This window comes from Rhamphochromis sp. 'chilingali' (assembly GCF_963969265.1).
Source record: "Rhamphochromis sp. 'chilingali' genome assembly, chromosome: 12".
Taxonomy (NCBI): Eukaryota; Metazoa; Chordata; class Actinopteri; order Cichliformes; family Cichlidae; genus Rhamphochromis; species Rhamphochromis sp. 'chilingali'.
This window is the reverse complement of record NC_137939.1, coordinates 983,920-1,011,842: the sequence shown is the minus strand read 5'-3', so window position 1 is coordinate 1,011,842 and position 27,923 is coordinate 983,920. Positions and strand designations below refer to the sequence as shown.

The 27,923-nt window shown below is 43.0% G+C and overlaps 2 protein-coding genes across 2 annotated transcripts; both read left to right on the top strand.

The window, feature by feature from the left end:
- The first annotated feature begins 242 nt into the window (after positions 1-242).
- tktb (transketolase b) lies at positions 243-7,728 on the top strand. The gene is made up of 14 exons (XM_080900121.1): positions 243-492; positions 2,375-2,492; positions 2,581-2,694; positions 2,839-2,936; positions 3,243-3,434; positions 3,579-3,706; positions 3,788-3,984; positions 5,261-5,425; positions 5,710-5,866; positions 5,948-6,078; positions 6,162-6,245; positions 6,346-6,442; positions 6,582-6,701; positions 6,920-7,728. Exons 1-14 carry the CDS (start codon positions 386-388, stop codon positions 7,090-7,092), a joined length of 1,881 nt encoding a protein of 626 aa, XP_080756247.1. The 5' UTR covers positions 243-385; the 3' UTR covers positions 7,093-7,728.
- Positions 7,729-11,395: 3,667 nt separating this feature from the next.
- On the top strand, positions 11,396-22,625 carry LOC308406585 (extracellular matrix protein 2; the record flags this gene model as incomplete). Its single annotated transcript, XM_080897665.1, has 11 exons — positions 11,396-11,492; positions 11,664-11,815; positions 12,287-12,520; positions 12,630-12,722; positions 12,802-12,898; positions 13,153-13,268; positions 14,761-14,893; positions 14,998-15,155; positions 15,327-15,466; positions 21,830-22,156; positions 22,460-22,625. The coding sequence occupies 11 exons, from the start codon at positions 11,396-11,398 to the stop codon at positions 22,623-22,625; spliced, it is 1,713 nt and encodes a 570-aa protein (XP_080753791.1).
- Between the last annotated feature and the right edge of the window lie 5,298 nt (positions 22,626-27,923).

The following is a 27,923-nucleotide window of genomic DNA, read 5'->3' as shown; positions in this document are numbered from 1 at the left end:
GCAGCTCCACTTGTGGATACCTGTATTTTCCATAAGGGTAGTAGAATAGGGGTCCACGCTTTTGTTACTGTTATTTTGGAAATTTACTGATTTTAATGAAACGAGATCGGCATGAAGCAACATTTGTATCTTGAACACGCTGAGAGGGACTGACGAGGGCGGCTTGAACCACCACTCTCCCTCCAATGGTTTGATTTGGTGGGCGTGGCTGTTTGAGGAAACAAAACCCGTCCTGTGCGACGTCTCCCCCTCCTCTCCTGCACTTAACACCGGGCAGCTAGCAGCTCAGTGGCCCAGCGTTGACACGACGACACCGGGGAAGCAGCCTTCGCACTGAATTAACCACGACTACTACCTGAAGCAGGCGACCATACGTCCGTAAACCATGACTAGCTACCACAAACCCGATGAAAAGACTCTGCAAGGACTGAAGGACGTCGCTAACAAGCTCAGGATCAACTCCATCAAGGCAACATGCGCCTCTAACTCAGGGTAAGTTGTTCAGAGTTGCAAACATTAGCTGGAATATTAAATAAATCCTGTATACAATTAAAAACACACACATATATATAGTATGTGCTATAAGGTTACTGGGGCGAAGGCGTGCACTACCTCTGGGCCTGGGTGCACGTGCTGCAGATTAAATTCACGCGGTTACCGAGCCACGGCAAGCCGCTAGCAGCAGGTTTGCTACCTGATGTTGTGCGACTGCTCTGCGAAACGTTTTAATAAGTTACGCTGTGACTTGAGGGTAGCCGAGCCCACAGCTATTGCTAAGGCTACCACATGCTAACAGTGTTTGTTTGGTTTTTTTCTCTACAAAGTAAATGACGGCCTTATTTACTGGTGGCTAGACTCTTAGGCACTCTAGCCTAGCATACATGCGTATAACACTTCAAGTCAAGTGGTTATTAACATCAACAGGCGTTTACTAGCTAACAGAAATTACATGATAGGAAAGGATGGATCTCTTGGTTGCGTTGAGGCTGAGTTTTGCTGCTGGCTCCTAGTCTGTTAAATCGCCAGCTTGAGGATATCTGCGTTAAGTATGGTAAGTCTGGGAAATGGCTATTGGGAAGGGGTTTGTGGTAATACTTCATCATAAATATTGGCGTTCCCAGAATGCCAGAATTTTCTTTTTGAGCTATCGCTGATATCTTCCGTGTCGCTGTCGGGAAGTAACCCAATAGGTTGATTCGAGTCCAAGCGGGAAGTAGGAGTTGACGAGGGTGTAGCTTTATAGGGATTAGTGTGAGCGCCCTTTGCTCGGTTAATATTCACTTTGGAGAGCAAATGGATCTATACAAGGGCTACAATATCCAAAACTGAAACCGTAGTTTGTGAGTTGGCGCTAATCAAGTCAAGTCACCTACTACATTTCGCATACAACACAACACTTTGTTTAGACTTGTGTGACGCAGACTAAAGCTTAAGAGTCGCATATCCTGCTTCATAACATCACATCTGAGACAGAAAAGTGGATGTTGGAATCAAAGAGGCAGTAAAAACCCTCAGCTTTATTTATAGTATATGTCAGCCACCTGGCCAGATGCTTTAGTTTGTGCTTGATTCTTACAATTATCCCTCAGCCAGTTGGTGTGCATTGTGCAATTTTTATTTCTTTTTCATAATCTCAAATGCAGCCTTAATGTACAGTTGACTAACCTGTTTCCTCTTGTTTCTTGACAAGGAAATGCAGGAGCTTATTCTAACTGTACTATGAGGGCTTTATAAAGATTATATCCCTTTTAAACAAAGGACTTCTTGAGGAGCATTGTTCCTCAACAGTCAAAGTTACACTTGTGCCTCTTTCTTTTCCTTGTGGTTTTTCTGACTGTCCTTCATTTCTCAGCAGGTTGTCTCTCAACAGAAGAACACGTGGTAAACGGAGCATTGAGTTATTTTAAAAGGTTTATGCTGATGTTTGTTCAGATTGGATAATTTGTTCCAAGCATGGTTGATATGCGATTTAACCTGCATAGGGAAGCTGAGATGTGTTGGGCAATGTGGAATTTCTAAATGGTTACAGTACTCGAGACTGTGTAGCAACTAACAGTTTCACAAGATTTTTTTTTCCTCTGAAGTGTGGTAACCTGGCTGCCTTCCTGAGGCAGTGATGGTCTAAAATAAATAACAATTAACAATATATGACTTGTGCTAAAGAGCATCATCGTTTGGCATATTAAATGTTTGCTGTGTCTTGTAAAACTAAAACTGAGCGTTTGTTTTTGTGTTTTGTTTTTTTTGTTCTTTTTTTTTTTTTTAAGTGCAGCAACACATGCATGTTTATGCACTTTGGGTGGAGTTTCTTTTCTTTCTAACCCGTCGGCATTTATACTGTCACAGTAGCCTTTCTGTTGTTCTCTCTCTCCAGTCATCCCACATCATGTTGCAGTGCAGCTGAACTCATGTCCGTGCTCTTTTTCCACGCCATGCGCTACAAAGCGGATGATCCTCGCAATCAGTGTAACGACCGCTTTGTTCTCTCAAAGGTAGGTGCATATCCTTTAATTGAGATTAATTGCTCTGTATTTGGTCAGCAAACCTGAGATCTGTTAACACTCTCCTTCTTATTGCCAGGGTCATGCTGCACCTGTCCTGTACGCTGCCTGGGCAGAGGCAGGTTTTGTGAAAGAGTCTGAGCTGGTTAACCTGCGTAAGATTGATTCTGACTTGGAGGGACACCCCACACCAGTGAGTCGGGAATCTTGAGACCCATTCTGTTCATTATTATTTTTTATTTTTATTTTTTTGGAAGAAAAAGACAAAATTGTGTGCAAGCCACTCTCTGTATCATGTACAACTTCCCTTCTTTCCAATTCTTCTTTTCAAACACAGAAATTGGCTTTTGTTGATGTAGCTACTGGATCTCTGGGACAGGGTCTTGGGGCTGCATGTGGGATGGCCTATACCGGCAAATACCTTGACAAATCCAGGTCAGTGTGTTTATGTATCAGTGTCAAATCATAAGACTACCAAACATTTCTTTAAAACTTGCACAGGGTTACCTGAAATATTTTTGCCCAGTTGTCAGTGTGTGGTGTTAATCTAAAGTGGATGCTTTATACTCACATTTGCTCAAGACCACTTAAAAGTAGTCTTATTTACTCTAACTAGGAAGCTTCTTCAGTGGTGAAATCCTGTTACTGTTGTTATAATCTGTTGCACTGCAGCAACAGAAAAATTCTCAAAGTAGATATTATGGAAATTCTCATGTCTGTTATTAACTGACTGTGTTGTAGTTATCGTGTGTACTGCATGCTGGGAGATGGCGAGTGCTCAGAGGGCTCAGTTTGGGAGGCCATGGCCTTTGGTTCCCACTACCAGCTGGACAACCTGGTGGCTATCCTGGATGTTAATCGGCTTGGTCAGAGTGAGCCAGCGCCTCTGAAGCACGACATGGAGATCTACCGCAAACGTTGTGAAGCCTTTGGGTCAGCACGTGCATTTATCTCAGCTCATAACCTGTAGAAACAAACTGTCCAAACTTGACCTTATTATTTGTCTTTCCCTGTATCGATCTGCTTTTTGATGGTCTACAGACATGTTCAGATGTTAATAACATTCTATGTGTGTAGGTGGAACACGTATGTTGTGGATGGACATGATGTGGAGGAGCTGTGCAAAGCTTTCTGGCAGGCTCAGCAGGTCAAAGGCAAACCGACCTGCATTGTTGCCAAGACATTCAAGGGCAGAGGCCTCAAAGGTTGGTGTGAATAACTTTTTTGTATCTAGTTAGAACTGTTCTCTGAATTTTAAACATGACTTATTTGCCACTTAACTGTAGGTATTGAGGATTTGGAGAACTGGCATGGAAAGCCGATCCCCAAGGACCGGGTGGATGAAATCCTGAAAGATCTGCAGTCACAGATCCAGGTGCCCAACAAAACTCTCTGCCCTGATCTGCCCAATGAGGACACAGCGCCAGCTGACCTTAGCCCCATCTCACTGCCTTCACCTCCAGAATACAAGAAGGGAGACAAGGTACCTTCAGAGTTGCTTGTTTGTGTCTAGTTTTAGTTTTTGAGTATTGGATCTTTTGGAGTAATGGGTCCAAAGTCACTCAACACTGAGTGGTCAGCAGTTTAAAGTTTACCGATACAGTTGTCAGCATGAATCTTATTTAGCACGAGTGGTGGCTTTGTTTCATTACTAATATGGCACAAAAACACCACCTGGAACACTTGTCCACACTTAAGGGTCTTTATATAATAAATTAAATATAAATATCCACTTTCCTTTGCTTTTTGTCTGCTCAGCCACATGCAGACTCCTGCTAGGTTAAAGATATCGAGAAACTTTGCAGTGTTTACCTGTAGATACAGCGGAGACACGGACATCAGTATTCACTAGCAAATTTTTCTTATCTAGGGATGTAGTTGATTAGAAAACTAGTTTAAAGTTTGCCATCCTGGTTAGTGGACACCAGAAACTAAAAGGTTAAACAAATTTTTCACAATTTAATGTAGAATTTGCTTAATCCTTGGGACTGAGAGTTACTGAGCTGTTGTAAACCAGAATTGTGAAATTAGAACAGTTTGGCACTATTTTAACCTCGAAAGAAACTGGTGAATTTGGGCTGCGTCAAATTATTATGGCTTAACTAAAGCGTGCATATCCACAATAACCTGGAATACGAGAAGACGGGTGCTACTAGCACTGCTAACATGACCCCCACTCTGCAGTTATCTAGTAATGGCATCATGTGCAGTATTGTGCAATGTTAACCTCTTCAAATACCTTTGAAGCACACATGCAGTATTTGTACAGGCGGTGTGTACAGGGCTTAAAATCTTCCATGACTGAATCCCAGTGTGTTATTTTCTATTGCACTGTTTTATATCCCCATACCTGTCAGAGCTGGAAGATTAAGCACATTTTAACTGTCATTATGATTTTGTCTTTGAATGATTGTGAAAACCATTCACATTTTTGTTCCTATGATATAAAGAGGGTGCAGCAGTTTTTACAGCAGTACAACTTTCTTCAGCTGGAAGTAAATCTCAGACTTTCCACACATGAACCTGTGAAACATCGGATGTAGTTTGCTTTTTGCAGCTTTTGCTAACTGCGGGGCTGACGCTGTCTGAAATGAACATGATTTCAAAACTGATGTGTGTGAATTATTGTGACTGTGCAGAATATTGTGCTGCTCATCATGTTGGTAAAGGTTCTTTTTCACATGTATGTGTTAAAGTGGATATAGCTAAGCATAGCAATCAAGGCTGTTTGTTGCTTAACCCATTGTATTTTCTGTTAGATGGCAACAAGGCAGGCATATGGTGTGGCACTGAAAAAACTGGGCCAGGCAAGCCAGAGAGTGGTGGCACTCGACGGAGACACCAAAAACTCTACTTTCTCAGAGACCTTCAAGAAAGCCTTCCCTGATCGCTACATCGAGTGTTTCATTGCTGAACAGAATATGGTAAACGATCCTTCAGTGCTCAGGCTGATTTATGCTAACTATTAGTCAACCTATTGATCCTGGAACCCTGTCACAGTTATGAGAGACTAGTACCTGGTTTGCTCTTCAGTACTATAATCTGCTCCAACTTGGTCTAATCTGTTACTGTACATTCACACATGATAATCTGTCCTCTCTGCTGCTTCTCATTTGTGCCCAGCTGACTTTGCGCTTAGACCCTTACTAACCACATCCACTGTCATTTTAAACTAAACAGTGTTGCTGATGTCTCCTTACTACTGCAGGTAGGAGTGGCTATTGGCTGTGCCAGCCGTGACCGCACTGTTCCATTTGCCAGCACATTTGCAGCATTTTTCTCCAGGGCCTACGACCAGATTCGTATGGGAGCCATCTCTCAGACGAATGTCAACCTGGTAGGGTCTCACTGCGGAGTCTCCATCGGTAAGCTTTTCATCTGCTGGATTTCTAGTGAGCAGTGCAGGTGTGAGTGTCTGTCATCCACTCATTTTATTCTGGCTTCAGGTGAGGACGGTCCGTCCCAGATGGCGCTTGAGGACTTGGCCATGTTCCGCGCCATCCCAACATGCACTGTGTTTTACCCCAGTGACGCAGTGTCCACAGAGAGAGCTGTTGAACTGTCATCCAACACAAAGGTTGGTGGCCACCTTGTGGTAGCTTGATGTCTTCATCCTGTTGGAGAGCACTCAATATATTGTAATGCACTTTCCATTTTCAGGGTATATGTTTCATTCGTACAAGTAGACCAGCCACTGCAGTCATCTATTCCCCAGATGAGAAGTTTGAAGTGGGTGTAGCCAAGGTAACTTTTTTAATCTCTTTTCGTTATAAATCTAATGCAGTCAGTCTTCATACCAAAATGCCCACCCCAAAAATGTTTATACATCTATCTCTGTGGTCAGGTGGTTCGCCAGTCTGATGATGACCAGGTGACTGTCATTGGAGCTGGTGTTACTCTGCACGAGGCCCTTGCTGCTGCTGATATGCTGGCTGCTAAAGGTAACCCACACTGCCCTCTAGTGGACACGTGCTGGTATTGTTATGAGGACACACAGGGCTTAATGCAGGGACTCCTCAACTGGCCAGTGAACCACTATAGCCTCTATAAACCTGTAAATTTCCTTATGCATTCTTATAGGAAAGAACATCCGTGTGATTGACCCATTCACCATCAAGCCCCTGGATGCTGCTACTATTCTGGCCAGTGCCCGAGCAACAAGGGGACAGATCATCACTGTGGAGGACCACTACAAGGAGGGTAGGTTGAGTCTGTGCATACAGAAAGCATGTTTGTGAAAGGGCAGGAATTTTCTTATGGAGGCAACAATTATGGCTCCTAGACGGGTTTGGTTTTAACAAACAAAACACAACTTGAATAAAGGAGCATCATATCATGATTTGCTGTGTTGTAATTTAAAAGAAATGCCAACATCACTTTTATGCATTCATTCCTTTTGACGGTCCTCCTTTGTCCAGGTGGTCTCGGTGAAGCGGTGCTGTCAGCAGTGGGAAGTGAGCCTGGTATTGTTGTGACACGTCTGGCAGTGGCTGGTGTTCCCCGCAGTGGAAAGCCTCAAGAGCTTCTGGACATCTTTGGCATCAGTGCTAAGTATATTGCCGAAGCTGTGACTCAGACCTTCGCAAACTAAGAACTGCACTTCATTTTCCCTTCTCGTTTTTGTTTTAAATCACAACAAACTTGCAGCTGCCAGGCACAACCATGGAAAACCTAACTTTCAGTTCCTACTTGAGTTGTGCTAACCCTGTATTAATATCAGAGATGAAGGGAGATGAGTGCAGTGCGGTCATAGCCTATAGTGCTGATGGTACTCCCCTATGTGCACCTCTTAGTATCCTTGCCTCCAGATGGGTTCTGCCGTTTGCTGTTATACATGTTTTCAGAGTCTTGTAAGGTGCACAGTTAAAAGCATCACTGAATACTGTACTTAAAGTGTTATGCTGATAGATGAAAAGCCCATCATACAGCGATGTGTCCTAGTGATGAGCTTCAACATCTGTGGCACCGACCATCAATGCTTACACATTCCTGGCAAGCATTCCTATTGTCCTCCCTCTCAGCTGGTAGCGCTGTTACTGCTCGTCATATTATCATTTACTAGATTACTTTTGTAATTGTGTTCAGTAACTGCCTTCAGTGCTTGGCTATTCCGTTTTTAAACATCCCACTGTCTCCTGACCACACGGGTGTCGCACAACATTTCCAGCGCTTAAGGTCACAGAGATGCTATTACTGCTGTAGTGTGAATTAAAAATAATTCTCCCAATGCTGTTTGTCTGTGCTTATTTATATAAGCCGAGGCCAAAGTGTGGACCAGCAGTCGCAAAGTAAATGTCAACAATGAAAGTTTCCACTGGTTACTTACACACACACACACACACACACACACACACACACACACACACACACACACACACACTTCCTGAAAAATGAATTGGTGTAGTAATGAAGTTATAAAGGATCAAATGATAATTCAGTGTGAAGGTGAAAATATGAATGGCTTCATTTTAAATAAACTTAAGTTAGTCTATAAATTACAGAAGTGGATTCTGAAGGGCTCACATGAAGTGATATCTGGACCCCTGCAGGAGGCCACATCAACATGTGGTATTGCTAGAAGGTTTGCTGTGTTTTCTACCACAGAGTATGGAGCAGAATCCAGGAGACAAAGTTCATGTAACATCATTTTAAGCTTGACCAGTTCTGTGGTGTAGTTTTCCAGGAAGGCATTTCCACACACACACACACACACACCCCTACAGGCTCGGCAACCGCACCCTGACTGCCTTTACTTATCAAGATGAAATCCTTAAACCTATTGTTACATTGGTGCAGTGGGTCCTGGGTTCCTTCATACTCTAAGCCTCCACACTCGCCTCACCTAAATCCAACTGAACACATCTGGCATATCATGTGTCATTTTCATTTCCCCTAAACAAGACCTTCCCAAAGTGTGCGGCCTCCTGGGCGGGGGGCGGAATGGGGCTAGCCTGGGGCTCCCACACAAACGCAAAGCAGGAGATGAAGCATCGCTGAATATGTTTCCAAACCAACTTCATTCTAAGCCAAAGACTAGAAAATCTGGTGAAGCAAATCTGCCCTTTGGCTTCACCTGCACAGGTGCGGAGGTAGGTCTCCCTGCAGGGTTGCTTTTCCCTGCGTGGGGAGCAGCGCTGGGCTGTTTACATCACGGACAAACAGGATCCCACAGCTGTTTATGTTTTTAAACCCATTTTGCACAGAGAAGCATTAAAAAAAAAAAATATATATATATATATCGATAGCAATGTTGAACATTATTACACAGGAAAAACAACCACGTGTAAAATAATGACACCGTGACGCCTCTGCCTTTGTAATGGAGGGACAGTAACTGCGTGTAAAACCTGCAGATAGAGACACAATACTGTTAATCTGACTGTCTGCTCTTCATCTCATGTAAACAATAACGTGGCGCACAGCGTGACGCGGAAAAAGGCACATACCTTTAACTTTGCGATGAGCTCTGTATTCCACGTCCACACATAAACGCAAAAAATGAGTTATAAAAAATCTCCGTTCTCGGTGATTCGAAACGCCGTTTACGTGTGAACGAAACAGCTGCGTGTTCAGAAACACCCGTGTAGGTGCGGACATAGTTTATTTTCGTACTACCTGCAGGTTACTTGTATTTGCTTAATTGTTTACTAAATGTTTGAGGTGTGAAATAAACCGCAATGGAGCAAAATATGGGCGCGTGTGGTTGTGCGTGCGTGCGCGCGCGAACATTTTTCTATAAAACAAAGGGGGGCCCAGCGAAAAAAGTTTGGGAGCCACTGCTCTAAACAATGCGCCGTTCTTTGTTCCTAACTCATTAGGTACTTTTTTAAATAAATGATTATGAAATGGCCTGTATTTGTAAAGCGCTTTACACATCCAGTCATCCACCCATTAATACACTGGTGCTACATTGTAGCCACAGCCGCCCTGGGGCGCACTGACAGAGGCGAGGCTGCCGGACACTGGCGCCACCGGGCCCTCTGACCACCACCAGTAGGCATCAGGTGAAGTGTCTTGCCCGAGGACACAACGACCGAGACTGTCGGAGCCGGGGCTCGAACCGGCAACCTTCCGATTACAAGACAAACTGCCAACTCTTGAGCCACGATCGCCTTGATAAACACATCTGATTTGAAATGCCGTTCAGTTGTGAGCATAAAAGCTTCGTTATTTCAGTAACTGCCTGTAACCTCAGATGCTTCATGACTGCAGATGTTTAGTTTATTACATTTAGCATTTGGCAAACTGGTGTCAGAGATGTTACAAAGCTGAAAGCGGTCATGCTGACTTTAACATATTCCTTCAGAGTGAAAAGAAAGCAAAGATTAACTTGGTCATCCGCAGGAAGGATAATAAAACATGCGCTGTTTCTTAAACATGTAAGTGTAGTCATGTAAGTGTGCTGTGGAAATTCAGGGTGTTGTCACACTCAAGGAAGGGGTTGAATGTGGTCTGTAGATGACAGCGTGCTCCTGTCGAGATATAAAAATGAATCATCTTTGGAAACGTTGCTATTTACTTTGGAGGAGCACATGAGGGCCTGACTGTTTCAGTGTTTAGTGTCAACTTGTCCAGAGTGCCATTTGGAATATGTCTGGATTCTGCTGCTGTCTCATCAGTTACTCTTCAGGTGTGGAAAAACACCAAAAAAGCATAATCTGCAGATTTGATTGCATATTACAGTAGTAGTGTTCATTTAAGAAGATGTTTTGAAGCACAGTCGACTGAATGTAATGTTTGTGTATGTGTATATGCGGGGACCAAACATTGGAAAGTTGCTCTACTTGTGGGGACCAACAGTCACTTATGGGGACAAAATGCCCCATGAGTTTGAAGACAGGGTTAGGATAAGTGTAAGCAGCTAGGGAAAGCAATATGTCAATTAGATGTCCACACGAAGATATGAAAACACGACTGTGTGTGTCTGCTGAGCAAATAAAGAGGTTTCACCCCACAGTGAACATCCCAGTTTGGCTCCACACTCAGTAAGGGGCAGACGGCGAGTGTGAGGATGTACACACTCTGCCGTCGATGTGCAGAATGTAAAGACGTCCTCACTTTTTATTACTCAGAGTTCATGTTTGACTTCAGACATAGATGCTGGCGGAGGTTTGCCAAACAAGGTTGCCTCCGACTGGGACTGTGTACCAACCGTCTGCTCTTGGACAAGGTCTGCTGTACTCATACTAACATTCTGATGCCCTCCAGAAAAAGCACAAAAGTGACAGCGGTTTACAAAAACACATTTGTCAAATCACAACAGAATGTACGACTAAAATCTATCACCAGTGTGCAAAACTTACTGCGCTCCAGTATCACCCCCCGCCGTCCTGTCAGCGTCTCTCCTCCAGGAGAGAGAAAAAAGCTGTTCCACGTAATGTTCGCAGACAGTTATGAAGTGGAGACGAGGAGGAGCAGGGTGTGTCTGTATTTCACGGTACAACAATCGAGGCTCTTTATTAACACTGAGAGAATTTATTTTTTTACCTCTCCGCCTGCTGGATGTCCCTTCACGCTTTCTCTCTCTTTCTTCATTTTAACATTTACTCTGAGCAGCGAGCGCGTGCAATATGTTTGACCACTGCTTCAAGGTGACTCAGAACAGAAGGGAAACCACAGCGTTTACTCTGCATTCATAAAGCTCCAGGGTTTACTGAAGAACTGTCTGCTTGTCTTCTAACCATCTGCGCTTCCTGCTCTGATGCTTCTTCTTGGCTTCAGCTCTGAGGATTAGAAATTAAACCCTTTGGGCTTCTCTGCATTTGAAAAAAGCTTGATTTGAGTATAAATATACAGCAATGCAAATGCCATGGACGTGGATCGTGTTCATCTGTCTGAGTGGAATAGTTTCCTCAGAACAAAACTTGGACTCTTGGCATGACGTGGATGCATTAATGGAAGTCTCCGCTGAGATATCCGAACTAGAAATAGCACCCGTTCCTTCGCCAAGGATCGACGCAGGGGTGACAGTGTCGGGTGCACACACTGCTGGTAAGTTTTTAAAGTCTGCCCACTTTTGTCTGCACGCTCTTGGTTAATAAACACTTAATAACTGAGAATTTTAACCTATTTTGCGCACAGAGGATTAAAAATCGAACAGTGTATTCCTTCATGACTGCATTTTTGGTTTGATTTATGTTTTCTGTTACCCTGGTGAAGAAGAGAGTGAGGATGAGCATCTCCAAGCAAATGCTGAGAAAGTGATCAAGCAGGAAAAACATGGCTCTGGAAACCTGGAGGCGATCAGAAGAAGGAGAAGTGCCTGGGGGAAGAGGAAGCATGCAGCCACAGTGGAGTCCATCGCATATAGAATAGTATGATGAGACACACAATCATATTACACCATCTTTTAGGTCATGTCGCCGTCCTGTCTGGCAGCTTTTGCAATCAGATTTTATGATCTGAATTGTTGTGCCGAACACATTTTGCTTTTCCAAGATAAGCTCTAAAAATTCCCTAAAGGCTCCTCTTCTTCATGTGTTTCTTTTATCTGCCTATTTATTCATTTCTATTCGTGTTGTTTCAGTTATCAGAGTATATGTGTAGTACGACAATGTCTAAGCTGACAGGCGGGGGGGAAGGAAGGCAGTAGAAAATAGGAGTGAACATATAACAAAAGGATAGAGCACAAACAGAAAAGCACGGTGTACTGGCAACTGGTGCACCTGTCAGAAACAAAACAAAAAGAAGAAACATGCAGCACCTGTAACACACAGTCCTTATGTGAGACTTGTCTCTGTTTCCAGTAATTAATTCCAGTAATGGTCTCCTGCTACTTTCTGTAGGCGGGTTTGGGGCGACCCGTTGGCGGCTGGAGAAAGCCTGGAAAAGGAGGGGAGGACAGCAACGCTCTTATGGCTGCACTCAGGGAACTCCACGCTGAGAAGAAAAGGCTGATGGATCTCAGGAAAGCACGAGAGGAGGAGGATGATGAGGAGGAGGACGATGACGATGAAGACGACGATGAAGACGACGACGATGATGATGAAGAGGAGGAAGAAGAAGAAGAAGAAGAAGAGGTTATAGTTTGTAATATTAGTTATCTTTTTTAACTTGTCTTATTTACTTACTGATTTGCTGGGTAATTAAATGTTGTTCTTTTCTTCCAAGGAGGAAGAAGAAGAAGAGGAAGAGGAGGAGGAGGAAGAAGAAGAAGAAGCAGAGGAAGAAGAAGAAGCAGAGGAAGAACCGACTGAGTCGCCCAGCAATCAAACAGAAACGGTTTCTAACTTTATAGAGTTGCCTGTTACATATTACATAATTTCCTTGGGCATTAATAAAGTTTTCTGATTCTATTAAGTGTCAGAGCACTGAGAGAGAGATCAGCTGCAGGGGCATCGGCATTACTCACCTGCCAAGCTTCCAAAACCTTGAAGCCACGAAGGTGGATTTAGCAGGTATGTGTATATCTACAGCTGTAGTCAAAGAAAGCACCCAACAGAAATTTCACAGATTAAAAAAAGAAAAAAGAGCAAACACAAGAGCTCAGGAAGCCCAGCCATCATTAGTGAGCCATCGATGCCCATATTTTTGTAAACAGTGTTATCCTGGATTTACCACTGGAATACATTACGACGTGGATTATTATGCTGCCAGCTAGTGAATCATCAAATTGAAAATTGAAGTGTCATGTGACTGACTTTATGTTCAGAGAACAACATCAGGATCATCACGGCACGAGCTTTCTCAGGCCTCCTGAACCTGGACATGCTGGACCTGAGTCGAAACATACTGGATGATGAATCGTTCAGCCAAAACCCACTTTCTGTGAGTAACACTGCTCTCGCTGCATCTTTTAAAATTACTCACAAGTGACATATTTTTATCCCTTTATTTATCTATTTATATAAAAAGTGAAAAAGTAAAGTAAAACCAGTAAAGGGTGGTGGTTACTCTGACTTAAATCTACTGCTCTTGTACTGAGGTTTGTGTCCCAGTGAGTAATATATAGTAATATGTGTGTAATACCAGTGTGAAAATCCACCACAAACCAAGGCTGTCCAACACCGTTTGACTGCAGAGTTTCTCCCACTCGTCTTACAACTGCAGTTGGAGACTTGCACTTCCAGTTCTGCCTGCACTCAATGAGTTTTCTAACTATATATTTTTAACTGCACTTTATGTCTGTTGGGTGTTTTCTAGAAAATATTTACTGTCATGAAATATCAAGTATTATTTATCCAGACTGGGAATGGAAAAAACAAACAAGTGTCACTGACAGTGACTGAACTCTGTTAGAAAAGTCAGTGTTGCTTCTCTCATTGTCTGCTGGCCAAAGAAAGAAGTGATAAAATAATTTACAGCAGACAACAACAACAACATTTAATATACCGCCAGACTGTAGTTTACCTTCGTAATGAGACAGAAAGTTTGTATTCACTGTCAGTTCGAGCCACAAATAATATTCTGGGAAGAACTATTTGGTGTGTTTAAACAGCACCAGCAGAGACAAACACACATATCAACAAAAAACCCAAAAAACTTTACGCCTCGAGGCCTGAAACTGAACCCTGTTTGACTTTCCTTTGACGTGGACGTGTTGAACTGCTCTGACATTATCCTTAGTAGCTCCGTCTTCACTCTTACAGAGAGTCCTCCGCCTGTCAGTACTTTTCTGACTTACAAGCACATTTTATGGGTCACTTTGCATCTAGTTAAAATAAAAAGCAGGCTATGTCCTGTATCATTACGGTAATAAAAGAGCACTGAAAATGCATTAACTAATCCGTCTAAGAATAACCTCTGACCACAGGCCACACCGAGGGAGCCTACCACACTCTGACCAATCATTACACACTGCCACTGCTATACTGTCACGGTATTGGCTGAAAGAACCTGCTGGAAAAAAGCTGCAGCCAATGATGTGGGGAATATGAGGAAATTATTTTTAGAGGAATATTCTTCTTCAGTTTCTGCTCACATCCCTGTAATGACAGGGGATTGATGGACTGGCTGGAGGGATGCTGCGAAGTCCTGTCCACTGCTTTTATTCACCCATCAAAACCACAGCAGCTTTCACTGAAGAGCCACCCGGAGTGGCTTTGCTAAAAATATGAGAGGACAGATCACATGAATGGAAGAGATGCACAAATGTGACATTCTTTCATTTGGTGTGTTTCTGTGAGCTCTGTGATTAAATCCCAATTGGCAAGCAGGGATGGGAAATTACGGACTTGGAGACAAGTATCTATTTAGTGTATTTTATCATCCCAGTTTTGCTCAACACCTATTTATTTGTGCTGCATTTCATTTCATGCAGAACCTGACCTCTCTGAGGAAGCTGGATCTGGATGACAACCGCATCACCGTGATCCCGACGCTGCCTTCATCTCTGGAGGAGCTCAAAATCAAAAACAATAAGCTGAGTGGACTCACACCGCACTGCTTCAAAGGTACACATCGTGTGTGTGTGTGTGTGTGTGTGTGTGTGTGTGTGAACACAGTCATGTGTAAAAATTATAACAGGTGTAACATCATAGGTATTATTTCCTAATAGGTTTGATGAATCTCCTGAAGCTAGAGCTGGGAGGAAATGCTCTTCACAAAGCCAGTGTGTCCCCTCCAGCTTTTAGGCCGCTACAGAGACTTCTTGACCTCCAGCTGAGCAACAATCACTTCCGGTCGCTACCACTGAACCTTCCTCCCTCTCTTCAGGTGCACATGTACCACATTTTCGAGTCATTTTTTACTCTTTCTCTCACTGCTTGGAGTTAGACACTCTCGGACACTGTTTGCGTATTCACTGATTGTTTTCATTTTAAACTGTCACATTTCTGTCTCCTGTATCACACCTCAGCATCTGTCTCTGTCTTCCTCATTCTGTAGACGCTGCAAATGAATGCAAATCTAATTGAGGAGCTGACAGAGGAAGCGCTGAGGGGCTGCATTCATTTGAGAGTGCTCGAACTCAGGCACAACCGTCTGCATGAGCAAGACATCGCTACCCATGCATGGACGCGTCTTAAGTATGTCCATCCATCCATCCAACCCAATGTTATGTAGTTCCTTCATCAGCCACCAGAGGGCAGCCTGGTGTTGCTTAGGAATCTGAAGACGCAGCTGTCATTTGTTCAAGTTCAAAACACTTTTCACTTTATTCTTGTGGCCACTAAAAGATATGAAACAACAAATTTCCACATATCACACACATTTTGACAGCTGACCTTGTGTACTTGGATGAGCAGGCGTGTGAGCGAGGGCTTGAGGCAACTGTGTGCATCTGTATGTGTGTATTTGTGTTTGTGTATGTGCTGTTTAAATATAGTGAATTCCAGTGGGTTTTTCTTTTTTTTTTGCTCCTTAGGATCCTTGCGAACCAAAGTGGGAGCCTCAGGAAAAACTGAGGAAATAGAGAATGCAAAAGAGAGTTGCAGGAAAGTGAAGCTGTGGAGATTTTGTATATAGGGCACAAAGCAGAAGCATTAACTTGAGAAGATGCAGTCTGGGAAAACTTTAGGAAGTGATGAACTCTTGTAATCTTCTAGATGCAAAGCAGACTCCAGGACAGGAAGATGGAGTTCACTGGAGGAAATTCGAACAGACTGTCCTGAGTCTTCATGAGACTTGTTTCTGATGCCTGACACGTTGACCTCATTAGTCGTGAGAGCATCAACTTCCCATCGAGTCTGCAGGCTTAGTAGCTGGGCCTTCATTTTAAGGCTTCTGCATAGACACCAGACAGTGAATAAACTCAGCTTGACCTAAACTCCGCTTATACAGCAGGAGACAATAAGTAAGGTCGCTAACAAGATCAGAACCCTCCCTTCCAGCTGATTGTCTACAGACCTTTAATAGCATATCATCATGTGGTCCTACTGAGGCACGTTAAGAAACAGAAAGTGCCTGAAAAAGCTGAGAAAACAAAGATCAAAAGTGAATTGCTTAATGTGAAAAGAACTGCAGTTGGCTGGGTCTAGTTCGCAGGGTGCTTCTGTTTCGTGTCACAGTGTTGCTTTGCTTCTAGCTCGGTGATCGAGGTATGAGTGGGGAGAACGAGGTAACAGGGAGCTGGGATCTTTCTCAGGCAGACTGGGCTCACTTACCTCATTATGTATTTAAATAACGTGTAATGAAAACAGAACATTTCCAGAGCCTGTGAAATGTCTCTGACTCATTTGGGATAACCCCCCCCCCATATGCATTACTTCCCCCTCATCAGTCTACACAATAATAGCAACGGTTAATCTTATTTTAAAAGAACTGAAATATCCAGTATACTAAAGTATTCAGACACATCCTTCTTTTAATGATCCTTCAGATTCTACAAGTACAATCTTTCATTGCATATTGGATTCACTGGACTTAATCTAAAAGCTCTGACACTTGATGTTGTATGTAAGAGTAAAAACCAGCGTGAGATGTTGAGAAAATTGCCTGTTAAGGACAAAGACGTGATTATGTCAATGCATAAGCTGAGGGAGAATACGGAAACATATCTGTAGCAGTCTCGGTGTCCAGGAGTAAACAGGGATTACTCAGTTTGGGGAGATTTGTAAGATTTAGAGATGGGTCAAGTTCTTAGAAGGACAATCATTAATGTAGGTATCCACACAAATGGCTGCACAGTTTGCCAAAAAGCGCCTGAATGGCTTGGATACCTGGTTTCCACTGATTCGTTCTTGGCTCAGTGCCTCTCTGGAGACAGCGCTGTAGTGCTTTCTGAGAACAAGCTTACATTTCAGCAGGTTTGAGATTTTCTTTCTTTTCTGTGGGAAACAAATGTGCTGGCTGCGTCAGCAGATCAGCTTTGAAGTTGCTGTGGTGGCCTCTCCTATACTGGTTTGGGCCCAGCAATTTTGTGATTCTGTCTCTCTGTCACTTTTTTTTCTTTGGTGGGAATGCTACCACGTCTGAATGGGTTCTGTCATTGCCACGGTGGAAGAGGTATTAGAGCATGACATGCAAAATCCTCTGAAACAAAGATTCATAATTCAGTTCATAGTTCCCGGGGTCGTGTGCATGATTGAAACCAGGCACTAAGAAGCGATTAACACCATCGCTACAGTCCAACGCAGTGGTGGCACGATCCTGTTGTGGGATTTCCTGGTACATGGACACTGATGGACGCACAAAACCATTTTAATAGAGCTCAGGTTCTCAAACTGGGCTAAGGATTACATTCAATAAGTCAGAAATCTAAAGCATCACTGAGAAGGCTGTTTTGGGAAAACTTGGTAAAAAACCAGAAGTGTACAAAAGTGGTGTTGTCCTCATAAACAAAAAGGATGTGTATCGGATCTACTTTGTGTGTTTCAGGATGAAAATCAAATGATTGCTCCAGTTAAAAGAACATGAATGCATTACTCGTTTTTCACGAGGTGATGTAGCTAGAGTTATGTAACCTTTAGCTAAGCGATGCATCGGAATACGTCTTCCAACTCCAACAACTGTGCCTTCCTTTGTTTATCCCTGTACGTGTTTGTTATGTAACGAAGCTGCGCTGGCATACAATTAATGCTGTTGCACAAGCAGTTAGATTTGACTCTTATCAGGCACAATGAGCAGCCTGTTCAAAAACACAGCTGCACAACTAAAACAGACACACACATGCACACACACCTGACACCTGCCTGTGTCAGTGCCTGATCTCAAACCAGAGCATTTTCTCATTTGCGACACTACGCCCAAATGATCATATTTCATTGATAAAGTCTTTCCGGTTGCAGACTGTAGTTTATGCTGTCAAACATTTACAGAAAAATGACGGATTGTGTAATAATGGATTTGTTTTATTGCGTGCTCTGCAGTTTGACTTAACACTCTTGTAAAAGGATCATCGACTTAAAAATACCCAGTAACAGCCACTCCAACTCCGTTAGATAATAACTGACAGAAGAGCCGAGTATTTTTTTAATTTGGTTTGTGCTGAAACAGATGGCTGTTACGGCACATCAAATGTTATTTTTCTCCATTATTTTTTTTATTATTTGTGTCATTTTGCACAGAGAAGCTGTCATGGGAGATCTGTGTATATTTATCGTCGCTGCAGGCTTAGACGGATCGCATGGAGGTGCAGGTTCAGTGATCATCACACCAAAGATGTGTGTGTCGCATCGTGACGTGTCTCAGCCTGATACGACTTGTATCAAAAGCCCTTTTCCTGTTTGGCCCGGCGCAAATTGGTTTCGTAATGAGCTTATATAAACTGGGAAACAAACACGGCGCACACACTCTGTACGTGCACACAGCGGCTAAAATATGACGCTAACATCAAGTGAAGACCGCTGGGTTTCATTTAAGTGATCTTCAGTTCACATTTAACGGTTTCCTGCGTGGTTGCAAACACGTAACATTTAGCAAGTGTAAAAACTCACTTTAGATTTATAGAACGCAAAAAAGTCCAGTTATTTGTTCGAGTAATGCGGTAAATGATTTCAAATATGCTTCTGTGTGCTTTCAGTGGCAGCTGGCAGAGGCTCCAGCCCCTCAGGACCCCAGTTGGAATTAAAAAAAATGATTGGAGGGACTGTTTTCAACAGATCTCACAAATACTTCCAGATATCAGCCAGTGTTAATACATCCAGTGCGCACAAAAGTGCACACGCAGCTTTAATAAGTCCAGAACGTGCCGTCATCCATCGATCGGTGCAGTTTCAAGTCCAGCTGCAGGCGTTCAAGTCTGCTTGGCATAATCACAGAGCCTGGCTTGAATACTTCGACTATTCTGTGTAATCCCGACGCTGTGGTTTCACCGTAAATGGAGCCGTGTGTATCTGTAAGTGCAGTACCCGTTGTAAGCAGACCATCACCCTGAGCAGCTGCAGGACTGGACTACGCTTTGCACAAAACCGAGACAGACTTGATTTTTTTTAATGAAAAAAAGAAAAGCAAAAACATTTGCTTTGGTGTGAATTGTGTGTGTGTGTTGCCTGGAGTAGCTTGTGTGTTGTGTGCTTGTGCATGACTATTTGATCATAGTATGTGCATCTTTTTCTTTTTTGGGTGGGTGAATAGCAATTTCAAATCCATGCATTTGCATCCTCGCTGCACCTCCTTGACGCCCATCTGTGTCTGCCAGCATATTTATTTTCTGTGGATGCGCATAGTTCATGTCATGTTGTGCGTATGAGAGTGTTGTTGTGTTTTTGTGTAGGTGCCAAGCCAACGGGTGGAGGTCTCTGAGAAGAGAGGACTGTGTGTCTCTCCACTCATTAATACCATGTGGTATTTAAACACTGGTGGACTGCTGCTGAGCTTACTGGCAAAGTCTTTGAATACAAATCAGCTGCACACAACTGGTCTAAACTGGTACACAGAAACAAGCATAGTGATGTGTTTTATGGTTTCAAGTGGGAACAGAAATCACTCTTTTTTTATTTATTTAATTTAATAGAAATTCACAGAAAATCGTGCATTTAGCGCCTGCTGGTTTCTTTGTGTGCTCTGTGCTGCTGTGCTTCCCCAGGTTTCTGAAAGTTGTTCTCAGAGATGATGGAGGTGGAGGACGTTCTAATGCAGATTAGATACACAGGCTGTACATGAAAGATTGATGTCACTCATTGGTTTCAAATTGCATTTTGAAGCCTCGACCCTACTGCTGGGCCAGCTGTGTCCCTGAAGTGCACTGGTGCACAGACTACGTTTGTTATTCACCATGTTGGAGAGTCCGTGTCACACATCAGGCTTTATTGTTTGTCAGGTCATTTCATTAAGGATGACAGGCAGCAGGAGATCAAAGACAACAGAGAGGTCAACAGTGAGCTGTGTTGGCACACGTGCCAATCAAAGACACCAGTAAGAGTAATGTGTTATATAATACTGGTGAGGTCTGATTCACTTTTGGAGCCAGCCTTAGGTGGTCCGGACAGGAACTGCAGGTTTTGGCACTTCCACATCCATTTTGCGACCATCTCCACAGATCCCGTGTTTTTCTTTCAGTTGCACCACTGTAGTGTGACCCAGAAATACGTCTGGGCAAATATAAACTATGCTCCTTTTAAAAAAAATCAAAAAAACATCTTTTTGTGTTGCAAACTAATGATGTGAACAGGGACTGGATAATACCATAAAAAGTTTTTATTGCCAGTAAATAAAAGTAACTCTTGGAAAAGACAAAGTAACAAATAATGATTAGATCTGCTTTTATGTTATTGTTACCCTTCGAGTACCCTTACATGTGCTGATGCAGTATTTCATCATATGAAATACTGAAAGAGTTTATTTTGGTTCTTCTGTTACTGAATATTTACAGTCGCACCTTAATAGCCGAACCTGTTAGTGGGTCATAGTGTTTATTGTGTGCATTTTATTCTAGAGCATTTCACCGTACACACAAAATGTGAATATTTTGCACAGCCCGGACAAATCTATGGAAACATGTCTTGGTAATAATCTTGAATTCTGTGCACAGTCTTGAGCAAACCCTGGTTTCTTTATATTTAATAGGAAAAGAGGAAATATGTGCTGTGGTTTATTGAAACAGGTGTAATGTTCAAAAGAAGGAGAGTTGCTGTAAGCTTTCTATTGTAAGCTGATAGTAACAGAAACTGTGAAGCAGACAGCATCAGTCAGACATACGTTGGCCCACATGTGTTCAGCATCCACAAGCCTTCACTGATTGGGCCCCAGTTCCCATCACTCTGTAGTCATTAACTGGCCACCTGAATGTTTTCTGAGCCCTTTTGTTCAGTGATGTCAGTGAATGGAGGAAGAACCGAAAATGAGGTTTTGTCTCCTGCTGTGAGCTGTGCTGTAAACTCAAAACAGCTGTGTAAGACCTTCTAATAAACACTGAATCACAGTGCTGCAGTGCACCCCGAGGACTGCTTTGATAAGTCAGAATTATTATTATTGTCTTTGTCTCAGACCTCAGAAATCTGGTCCCAGCTCTGTGGCTATTCTTTAGGTTTCCCATAAGCCAAACATTTTCTCTATCAGCAATTCTGCCTCAAATTCTCCCCCAAACAGCCATCGTACCCCTCAGGCCCCACTGTTTTATTGGCTGGTGCACCCTGCTATTCCACCACACAGGCCCGCCTCCCTTTCTCCACAACAGCGCGATGCAGGAGGCCAGAAATGATAAAACATGAGATGAAAGCTGAGATGAAAGGTTTATGAGTCAGTGTGGATGTGGGTCTATTGACATGCTTAATCAGGAAACCTGCAAAACCTAAAACACTTCATCATCACATGCTTCTGCTGAGCAGCTAACCTCAGCATTATCACTAGTAGAAAGGTTGGGAGATCACTGAGATCTTCAGCATGATGCCATAAGTGCTGTGATATCACTGGAAATATGGATCTCCAGGTTGTCTCTGAGCAATTTCAGACTGATTGGACGTTTCTTTGCAAATATGACTGAGATTATTCTATGCACTGTATTTCTTCAGGTCCTTGGAAGCCTTGGATCTATCTCACAACCTGTTCACTTCCGTTCCTCTAAACCTGCCGCGCCCTCTTCGTAATCTGACCCTCCAGCACAACAGCATCAGTCACATCCCAGCCTTCACGTTCCGTCACCTGCGGCCCGGCCTGCGGTCCCTGTGTCTGTCCCACAATGACCTGAGCAACGACGCTATAGAACAGTTCTCTTTTGTTGGATCTTACCGCTCGCTGAGCGAGCTCCTATTGGACCACAATCGCCTCGGAGAAGTTCCTCGCTGCATCCGGCAGTTTAAAAACCTGCAGGTGCTGAGACTGAGCAACAACCAGATCAGGTAGAATTGGATTTTCCATGAAGTCAAATGTGATTTCTATAATGCTGGGATGAGCTTACTGCTTGCTTGTTACCCAATCCTGTCTTAACACCATTAGCTCTGCTGGTTCCATTGAAATGATTCTAAGGAGCTTAACAAAGAACACATTCAATTTCTTATGTAAATGTGTTTCTTATCTTTACATTATATACGGCTTTTAGACTTTAATTTTAAAATAATAAACATTTGAATGTTTGGTTTCTGCGTTATTTCATAGTGAAAATTGTCTGCCTAAATTTCAGTGTGCATATGTTTCAATTATAGGCTGGTGAGGCAGTGGAGCGTGTGCCACCCTCGCAATTCGGGCTCCTTGGCTTCAGTCCACCTCGAAAACAATCTGCTGGAAGTCGAGAAGATTCCCCCAAACGCTTTCTCCTGTCTCACTGACCCTCAGGGCCTTGTTCTACATCCACAGCAGTGGTCTGACTGATAGGACAGACATACGGGAACATTTCTTCTCCCATGTTTGCATCACCCTGTAATGATGCAGTGTTTGCAGAAAAAACATTTTCACCATGTATGTTGCTTAGTAAGCTGCAGCTTTCATTATATCATCTCTAAAGCCATTTTCCTCTCACATCTTTGATCATTTCAGTATGTAATAAAGCAAATATGTTCTTGACATTGTGCTTAAAATAACTAATGTTGTAAAAGTTGCTTTTTATATTGTAACAGATGCATTGCAATCAGAATGCACATAAAGCACAAGTTTTGTCTTTTCATTAAGGGATTTGATACTTTGGGAAACTAAAGCAAAGAAAAGGATTAACCTGTGTCTCTAGCCTGAGGTACTTACAGTAGTCTGAGCTCAACTATTTAATTAGTGGAAGAGCAGGATGTTTGGAAGGGCAGAGATGGCGTTTGACCGCTTCATGATCAAACTTTAGCTCCCTGAGAGAAAGTGAGATCTCTGGCAACACAGTGTGAACCTCAGGGGGCCATTAAGAAGAAAAATATAAACATCATACTAGTTTCCTACAACTAGAAACCCTCCAAAATAAACATCCACTAGCCACTCCAGAAATGCTCAGGGTCACTCTGACTGTGAAAGCGGGGCCTCGTTTGGGGTCTCCAAACATGTAGATGATGACGTCAGTCACGGTGTTTCAATAGTTGGAGTGCAAACATGAATGAGGCAGCAGCAGGAGATGAGGAAAAGCTGAGGAACATGTTAAAGCTGAGTGGAGCTCGGGTATAAACGACAGGCTGGCTTTTAAGATACAATACATCCATTGTACTTAGGAAGCCTCTAAGGTGATCAGTGAAACATGAGAATATTCATGGCAGTGAGTTCAATAAGACTCGGCTACAAGGGAGAGAAGAAAGGAGGTTTACAACACGGGGAGAAGATACAGAAGCCGGGATCAGATCGTGTTCAGAGTGCTTTTCCCATCTGGAGCTCTGTTGTTTACTGACAAACTCTGTGTTTCTGTCCCACTCTTAACATCACTTGCTCGTGCCACCTTTTGCGCAGAATAATGCAATCCTGTAAGCGTGACATGCAAAAGCACTCCTAAAGAGAACAAAGCAGAGGAAAAGCAGCCACTCTGAGTGTTTTCATTCATCTAATCCCACGTTAATATCTCCATCGTCAAAGCGTAACGTGACATTTCAGGGCGTTTTAAAAGAACGCATGCAAGTGCGAGCAATCAAATGCTGCAGCAGTCTCTTTAATTAGTTAATCCACTCATACTCAGACAAAACACATTTCACAGTATATCACTCAGAGTAATGTGTATAATTAAAACGATAAAACATTGAGTTGTGTTTAGCGCACGAAGTCGTAATTTACGCAGAGTGCGCTTGCTGTGTTGACAAGCTGGCTTGAGGTATAAGGTTTCACCAGAGTGCGGTGTTCCTGCAGCTCTAAATGAAGAACAGAAGGCCCCCTGCAGACGCTACAAACACACTCGAGGGAGGGAGGCGGGGAGCGATCGACACTTAACAGCACAGCGAGTGTATTTGTGTTATTAACGATGGAGCTGATGACAAAGCGAAGCAGGTTATAAAATCCGGTAGACGTACCCTCTGAATATGAGACAGACCCACATATCCTTCTCTATCCTTTCTCCCTGGGCGTGTGAGCACATGCTGGATTTGTGCTCTCAGCCCTGTGCATGTGGTGCAGCCTCCAACCTCCATAATTGTACAGTCATTTTGTAAACAGCATATTACTGTCTAAGAAACTGCACATTCACATTTATAGTGCAGTTCCTGTACTTACAGGCTAAGCCGAAGCTTTGCACAAAAATGAGCGAGCTGTGTCTCTTCCTCTTTTTAACCTTTCCATCTTTGCACAGATGGATTCATCAGTTTTGAATTGAAATCCTTAAACATGCCTCCACAGCCTGTCAGATGGAGTCTTTAGCAAATGTCACGGGCTCACCACTTCACTTCCATGCATGACGCCACATGTGACGTGACTAAACTGTTAAATCAACGCGCTGTCATAGCCAGCAGCTGTCTGCATCCCGTCGAGCTCAGTCTGACCGGCCCTAGAGGGGGGTCGAGCTTTTTGTCTCCCATGTAGCTCTCCATCCTACCCTGAGACGACAGCTTCCTGTGTTTGTTTTTTGATTGGGCGTTGGCGGATGAAGTGCTGGTTGATAAAATAAAAAGGCCCAACACTTACAGAGAAAAACTGCTAAAAGATTCTCTTCCTGACTCGGACTGTGACAACAGAGAAACAGATAACGCGAGGCAAGAAGAGAGAGTATGGATGCAGGGTCTAAAAGTGAGGACACTGTTTTTGCTAGAACTTGAAACTGTGCATTCTCTGCAGGTATAAGCATCACTGAGTAGGAAATTGTTTTTCATTTAGTTAAATCACAGTGTAAAAGAACTAAACAACATATGAGTAAATATCATCCAATGGTGCATAGCCTCGATCATGGCAGTAGCTGTCTAAGAGCTAGTGGGTGTGTTAATCTCTGGAGACACGTTAGATGAACACTTGTATAGAGCAGAAAGAGTTTAATTTAGATGCCAAGCCCTGTAGCTACAGCCCAACACCATAATCAACCGAACCACAGCGAGAGAGACACACAGGCACACAGAAAATTAAAATGCGTGAAGCAGAGGGAAAGAGCACATTTACAAACGGGAGAAAGAGAGGAAGCAGGGAAAGAAGGAATGTCATCTGCAAAGTCCTTTATCAAAACACTGTCCCCTGCCAAAAGCCCCTGCAGGGCACTGATCCGGCCCGCATGCCTTTCCACCACTGTGGATACGACACTGTTAGTGACAAGAGTAGATAACTAAACGTCAGACAGGCAGTGTCAGCTTCTTCTTGAGTTTATATGATGGCAAAAGTGATTTTGTGCTGACAGGCCTGGAGCAGCAGAGCTCATGGATTAATGTCTGTGTGGCAGTCCTTGTGTAATGTCATAAGAGTTCCAAGATCGTGTGGCTCGCCAAACTCACTGCTCCCTCGGTCCGGGTGCTGGCAAATCGGTTAGAAACAACACTTCATCCTGCCAAAATGAAACTTAATAGAAAACTGTGAAAAAGGCCCAAAAGCATATGTTTTATAATCCCAGAACTAAAATATAAACTTTGTCCACTATTGTGGTGCGACTAGCTGCTATCACTAATCAGACGGAAATGGGCCACTGGATGTTTCACAATAAAAGACGGGTTTATTTCACCAGCTGCTGACTGCCAGTGCTTAAAGAATTACATGGAAAGCATCTGCAAGCATAAAGCACAGCTGTAGCTGCTGTACTCCCAGAGAAGGATTAAATGTCCTGGGAGTTTCCCCCTTCTTTAGCAGATATTTATGTAATCTGAAAAAGCATAGGATATACAGTACACAAACGTTTCTATTGTCAGTAAATAAGTATTGTCTTAAAAATCAACTATGATTTTTCTTATTGTTACCTTCCAGTGTCCCTTAAAAATGGTCCTATCTCACTGTTTGGGCCACCCAGAGGGCCGGCTTCTTCTCCTGTGGTGCTACAGTATATTTACAGTTGCACTATAATGAAAATGTGTGAGTCTGTGTGTGAGTCTGTTAGAGAGCGACGTGCAAATTTTCTTCCACAGCAATTCAAAAGTGGAATTTCCTGACCTGTTTTGTCACGACAAGCCTCTAGAATAACATCATTGGCACTGTCCATCAACTCATTTTATTCTTATCCAGTTCAGGGCTGCAGGAGCGCTGGAGCCTATCACAGCTACCACAGGGTGAGAGCCGGGGATCACTCCAGTCTGTGGGCTAACACTGAGGAGCACATAAACACACCTACAGCCTATTTAGAGTCACAGTTTTAGCCCAACCCCACTAACTGCATGTTTTTGGGGTGTGGGAGGAACCAGAGTACCTGAACAGGACATGAAATCTCCACACAGAAAGTCCCAGCCACATGATGGATTTGAACTCTGGACCTTCTTGCTGTGAAGCAACACTGTTCCACCATCCTGCCCTAATAGCCATCTTGAAAACTGTATACATATAACGCTGTGCAAAGTCTTGAGCAGCCATTTATATCGTGCTAGGTAAATGTGGAGATAGATGCGCAGACATCTTGAAACAGGAGGAAATGTGAATGGACAAAACAGCATATAAGGCAAAAGCAGAGTTTGTACAGTTCTAACAAGATTATCTTTGGCACGACCGCCTTTATTCTTGACACAACCCTTGTTGTGATTTGGTGCTTCTTTGGATGTTTGCTCCGTTTTGCTTCATTGTAGGTCTAGATGACTCCACGCTGCTTCAGTAAGGTGCGGGCTCGGGGATGTCAGTCCATGGCTGATAGTGTTGCTGTGTGAGAGTTTCTGTCCAGGTATGGTTTTACTGTGCTGGCACAGTGTTAGCATCACTATCGTGCTGAAAAAGGAAGCTGTTGGTAGTCAGAGAAAGCGCTTCCATTTTGGATCCAATCTACTTTTCTGCTTTCATAATTTCATCAATTTTGACAAGATCCCAACACTGCTGGCTGAAATCCAGCCTGTGACATACTATGTTTTATAGACATTCACTTTTGTATCTCTTTCCTCCCCTATAATTAGATTTGAAGCAAAAAAAAATCAAATTTGGATTCATCACTCCATAAGACCCATTGTCACAGATTTTCAGTCCAGTTCTTGTGTAGTTTCATCATTTTTAAGAACACACTGCACCACACTAAGATATGCCAAGTTCTTGGCTAATAGCACTTTGAAAACCACCTTGTTGGTCTGTGTTATCGACATAGATTCAACTAAAGAAATGGAAACAGATGAAACAAATGTGTTCTGCAGCGGGCTGCTAATAACAAAATGTCAGAAGATAAAGGATATGTTAGCTCTTTATAGGCACCGAACTGGTTCATCCTTTACGTTAGGTGCATTTATATGCTTAAATAATTTATAGGTCGGTGTTAAGTGGCCTAACAAACAAAAACAATTCCTCTGATAATGGTCAGTTTCAAGAACTTAACTAAAAATTTGTGAAAAATCCGCCAATGAACTTAAATGCACTTAGGACGTCTTGTAGAGAAACTGCAGAAATATTACTCAAAGCCACTTGAAAGAAATACAAGAAACTGCCTCCTTGGATGCAAAATATAAAGAAATAAGGGTTGGCTCAAGACCTTTCCACAGAACTGGCCGTAAATAAAAAGACCCCTAATTATTCAAAGTTGTGGATGTTATCTGCTGCGGTTTCACTGCAGAAACGATTGCTTGTAATATCACAGCTCTGCTACTTTCAGCCGTTACTGGCAGGCTGCTGAAATACAGCAAGGAA

What these genes read in the sequence shown, in the direction of transcription:
- tktb (XM_080900121.1), top strand. Translation starts at nt 386, where the DNA reads ATGACTAGCTACCACAAACCCGATGAAAAGACTCTGCAAGGACTGAAG. An exon ending in ACCGCTTTGTTCTCTCAAAG is followed by an intron (nt 2,493 to 2,580) that starts GTAGGTGCATAT and finishes TCTTATTGCCAG; the next exon opens with GGTCATGCTGCACCTGTCCT. An exon ending in AAATACCTTGACAAATCCAG is followed by an intron (nt 2,937 to 3,242) that starts GTCAGTGTGTTT and finishes ACTGTGTTGTAG; the next exon opens with TTATCGTGTGTACTGCATGC.